Raw genomic sequence first — 3,979 nt, 5'->3', positions numbered from 1 at the left:
AGGAAGCCATTATGGACTCGGTCATTTTGATTTGGATAGAATCCAAACTATAAAAAACAGTTCATGCTCCTTTTGCACAACAGACATAACTGGAGTCTCACTCCACCCTGACCTCCTGTCCACACTAGGTGGAGCTCAATAATAAGTATTTTGACCTTAAAGTGTCTTCTAAACCTCAAAATATTTCACCATACAACCACACTCCTTCCCTAACAAAATAATTACATGACTTCCATTTTCTAAATACTTACCACATACTAAGTTAAACACCTTATGTGCATATCTCAGGTAGACTCATTATTTAACAAGGAGAACCAAGACGGGTATGTAGATCCTTCCTCAAGAAATCACACAAAGGATACAGTCCCCCAGAGAAACGTGGTCCTTAAAAATCGTGTACCTAGGGGACAGAAATCTTTCAGACAAGAGACCCTGGAGGCAAGCTGAGGAAGCCCTGCCTAAGCAATGGGCTGGCTGCCTGCAGCACTCCCCCAACCCAAAAAAAGTCCAGCCCCCAGCTCTGCCACTGCACTCACCACTTCTTTAGTACGATCTTGTTCCAACGGGTACCAGTTTGGGCTGCGATGAGCTTCTTAAGGTCCCCGATGGTGTCATCGGTGCTGGGCGCAGAGGAGTTAAGGAAAACGGACATTGGAGAGCTGAATGCTCTGCCAGGACCCCATCTGCCCCCTCTCCCGGGTTTAACTAAAATCACCCTACAACACAGACTGCGTTGCCAAGCACCCCCACGGGCCACTGCCTCTCGGCCACCGGTGGATACTTGCACTTCACACGGACCTTCTTCCCCAGACGGTCGTTGCAAACAACCTCGATCATCCTGTCGGGAGCTACACAGGGCGGGGGATGGGAAGCAGCAGAGTCAGGTCAAGGGTCTCCCAGGCCCGAAGACCTCCGGTTATTGAGACTTTTGTTCACTCCCCAAACCCAAAGACCCGAGTCCTCCGGGTCCCCAAGTTCTTGTCCCAGCACGGCAGATCCCAGGCAGCCGCGCCACCCCGCTTCAGATCGCCTCTCGCAGGCCCGTGGACCATAGATGGGCGGGTCTCATTAGTGTTCCCCGACTCAGAACCGCTCGGCCTGGCCTCCCTCACCTCGAATTGCCTAGGACCTGTGGACGCCACAACCTCCTCGCCGGAGAGCAAAACCAGGACCAGAGTCGACGCTGAGAACCGGAAGCGGAAGTGCGCAGCCGAAAGCGCCCTCCCCTCCCCCTGCCTGTCAACATCCGGCAGTTCGAGCCGTGGTTTGGATTTGCGGTTCCCAGGCCCGGCTTTGGGTCCGATCCTGGGCAGGGGGACACTTGCAGTCGGTTCGCAAGGACAGGGGAAAGGGCGTGGAGGGAGAGTCAGAGGTCAGGGCCCGGCTGGGCCCAGCTCGTTTAGGCCCCTTCGCTGTGGAGAGACACCGTCAGTTGGTGGGACCGTACAGCAGCCCCGGGGACATCGGGGAAGGGTGTGACCTCTCGTTCCTGAGGCCCATTAAGCCTCTTACTGCAGCCACAGGGCTACGGGGAGCCAGGTCGAGTCCTGCAGTCATCCCGTTCAGCTTCTTGCCTTCATTCAGGCCTGGGTCTCAGAAGNGGGACATTTGATAACATCTTAAGACAATTTTGGTTGTCACAAGTGTGAGGAGGGAAATGCTACTGGCATTTAATGGGTAAAGGCCAAGGATGCTGTTAAACGTCCTACACTACACAGCCACCACAACAAAGAATTATCCATCCCAAAATGCCAACAGTGCCAAAGATGAGAAACTCTGCCATTGAGTAATTATCAAAACTAAGAAATCAACTTTGGTATACTACTATTAACTAGACTTGAATCCACATTGTCATGTCTCCTTCGTCTCCTCCAATGTGTGACAATTTTTAGGTCTTTCCTTGTCTTGCAGGACCTTGTTACTTTTGAAGAGTAGAATGGCCTTCATTCTGCTGTTTTGTCATGATGGGGTTTGTCAGTATTTTCTCATAATTAGATTGAGGTTATGTATTATTGGGAAGGATACCACAGAGTCTCGTGCCCTTCTCAGTGCATCATACCAGATGATCGATGATGGTGTTGCAGTGTATTCCTGGTTATGTTAAGGTTGTCTATTGCTGCATAACAGATTACCCCACAATTTAGGGGATTAACATTTTATTTTCTCACAGTTTCTATGTGTCAGGAATCCAGGCAGTTTAGCTGGTGTCTGCAGGGGTGGCCGTGGTCTAATCTGAAGGCTCGACTGGGGCAGGATCTAGTTCAAAGCTCGCTCATGTGACTGCTGACAGGATTCAATTGCTACCAGGATGTTGGACTGAGGACCACAGTTCCTCACTGGCTATTGGCTGGGGGCCTCTCCCAAACATGGCAGCTGGCTTTCATCAATGAGCAAGTGAGCAAGCAAGACAGAAGCCAGCCTCTTTGCAACTTTATCTCAGAAGTGATAGTCCACCACTTTTGTTATGTTCTAAGCAAGGTCTAGCCTGTACTCAAGAGGAAGAGATTACACAAGGGTGTGAATACTAGGATGAGGGGATCATTAGGGGCCATCTTAGAGGCTGCCTGCCACACTTGCAATATTAACTTTGATCACTTGGTTTAGGAAGTTTCTAAAGTTACTATTGTAATGCATAAATACTTTTGAGGAGATTCTTTGAGACTGCAAATATCCTTCTGCTTAAACTTTTACCCACCAATTTTAGCATCTATCAGTGCCTCTTGCCTACAGCAATTTATTACTGTGGTGTGCCAATGGTAGGTGATTTCTTATTTCCCTCTATTCTACCTTTATTTATTTATTTAGATTTTATTGGGGAATTGGGGGAGGGGAACAGTGTTGGGGAATTGGGGAAGGGAGAAGGGGACCAGACAAGTTGTTGTTCTTCAATCTTTGTTGTGGAGGCGCCAGTCACCATCTGGCTTCCCATTGGCAGCTCATGGCCTCTAAGCTCAAGATGCTGTGTTCAATCTTAGTTGCGGGTGGGTGTCACCACCATCCCATGTGGGAGTTGAACTAGCAGCCTTGTTGTTAATAGCACATGCTCTATCCACTGAGCCATCCGGGCGGCAGCTCAGCTCAAGGTGCTGAGTTGTCTTAGTTGTGGGTGAGCGTAGCCCACCACAGAACAGGCAGTCTTGTTGTTACACCAGCTGAGCCATCCTGCCACCTGTTGGCAGCTCAGCGACAGCTCATCTCGGGCGCAGCGTCACTTGCCCATGAGAATCGAACCGGTGGCCGTTGCTCAGAGCTCGCACTTTTAAGCCAACTCTTAACCAACTAAGCCACTTGGCTGACCCATATTCTACATTTATTAATTGAAATCCTTTTGTAATGACGAGTTGCCCCTTCTCCCCCATTTATTTACATATTCAGTTATTTATTGATATAAGCATGGGCTCAAGGATATTTATTTTATTCTTTGGGTTATAGTCCAATACTATTGTTATTTTGTTGCTCAAATTGCTCTAAATTTGGCTACTGGAGGCTTTCATAGACTGGCTTCTGTGCCCTTTCAACATGTTTCCATCCTTTTTTTTTTTTTTCAGGTTTTATTGGGGAATTGGGGGAAGGGAACAGACAAGTTACTGTCCTTTTTGTTTTTCAGTCTAGTTGTGGAGGATGTTGCCCCACTGGCCCAAGTTGGCACCATCACTGCACTCCTCCTGGGTGAGGCAGCCACCTGCCGGGCATTGGACGGCAGCTCACGGTGGCTCATAGCAGCTCACAAAAGCGCACGCCAGTGGCTGGCCAGCCCCACTGCAGCCTATGCTGTTGCCGGCGATTCACGGCAGCCCAGCTCCAGGTCAAGCCGCCGCTCACCATCTTAGCTGCAGAGGGCGCAGCGTCACTGGCCCGTATGTGGGATCTGAACCAGGGCCCTGCTGCTCAGAGCTGACATCCCAATCCAACTCCTAACCAACGCGCCACTCGGCAGACCCTCCATCCTTTTTATTTGAGCACTTCTTACCTCTTGGCA

General features: G+C 49.7%; 1 protein-coding gene across 1 annotated transcript; it reads right to left on the bottom strand.

Moving 5' to 3' along the window:
- Window positions 1-339: 339 nt before the first annotated feature.
- Window positions 340-1,225, bottom strand: UBL5 (ubiquitin like 5). Its single transcript, XM_019659235.1, has 4 exons — window positions 1,113-1,225; window positions 782-848; window positions 537-620; window positions 340-400 (listed from the first exon to the last, which is right to left on the bottom strand). Exons 2-4 carry the CDS (start codon window positions 835-837, stop codon window positions 340-342), a joined length of 201 nt encoding a protein of 66 aa, XP_019514780.1. The 5' UTR covers window positions 838-848; window positions 1,113-1,225.
- Window positions 1,226-3,979: the final 2,754 nt, after the last annotated feature.

This window comes from Hipposideros armiger, unplaced genomic scaffold, assembly GCF_001890085.2.
Source record: "Hipposideros armiger isolate ML-2016 unplaced genomic scaffold, ASM189008v1 scaffold_298, whole genome shotgun sequence".
Taxonomy (NCBI): Eukaryota; Metazoa; Chordata; class Mammalia; order Chiroptera; family Hipposideridae; genus Hipposideros; species Hipposideros armiger.
The sequence above is the reverse complement of the archived record's forward strand: the minus strand, read 5'-3'. Positions and strand labels throughout refer to the sequence as shown.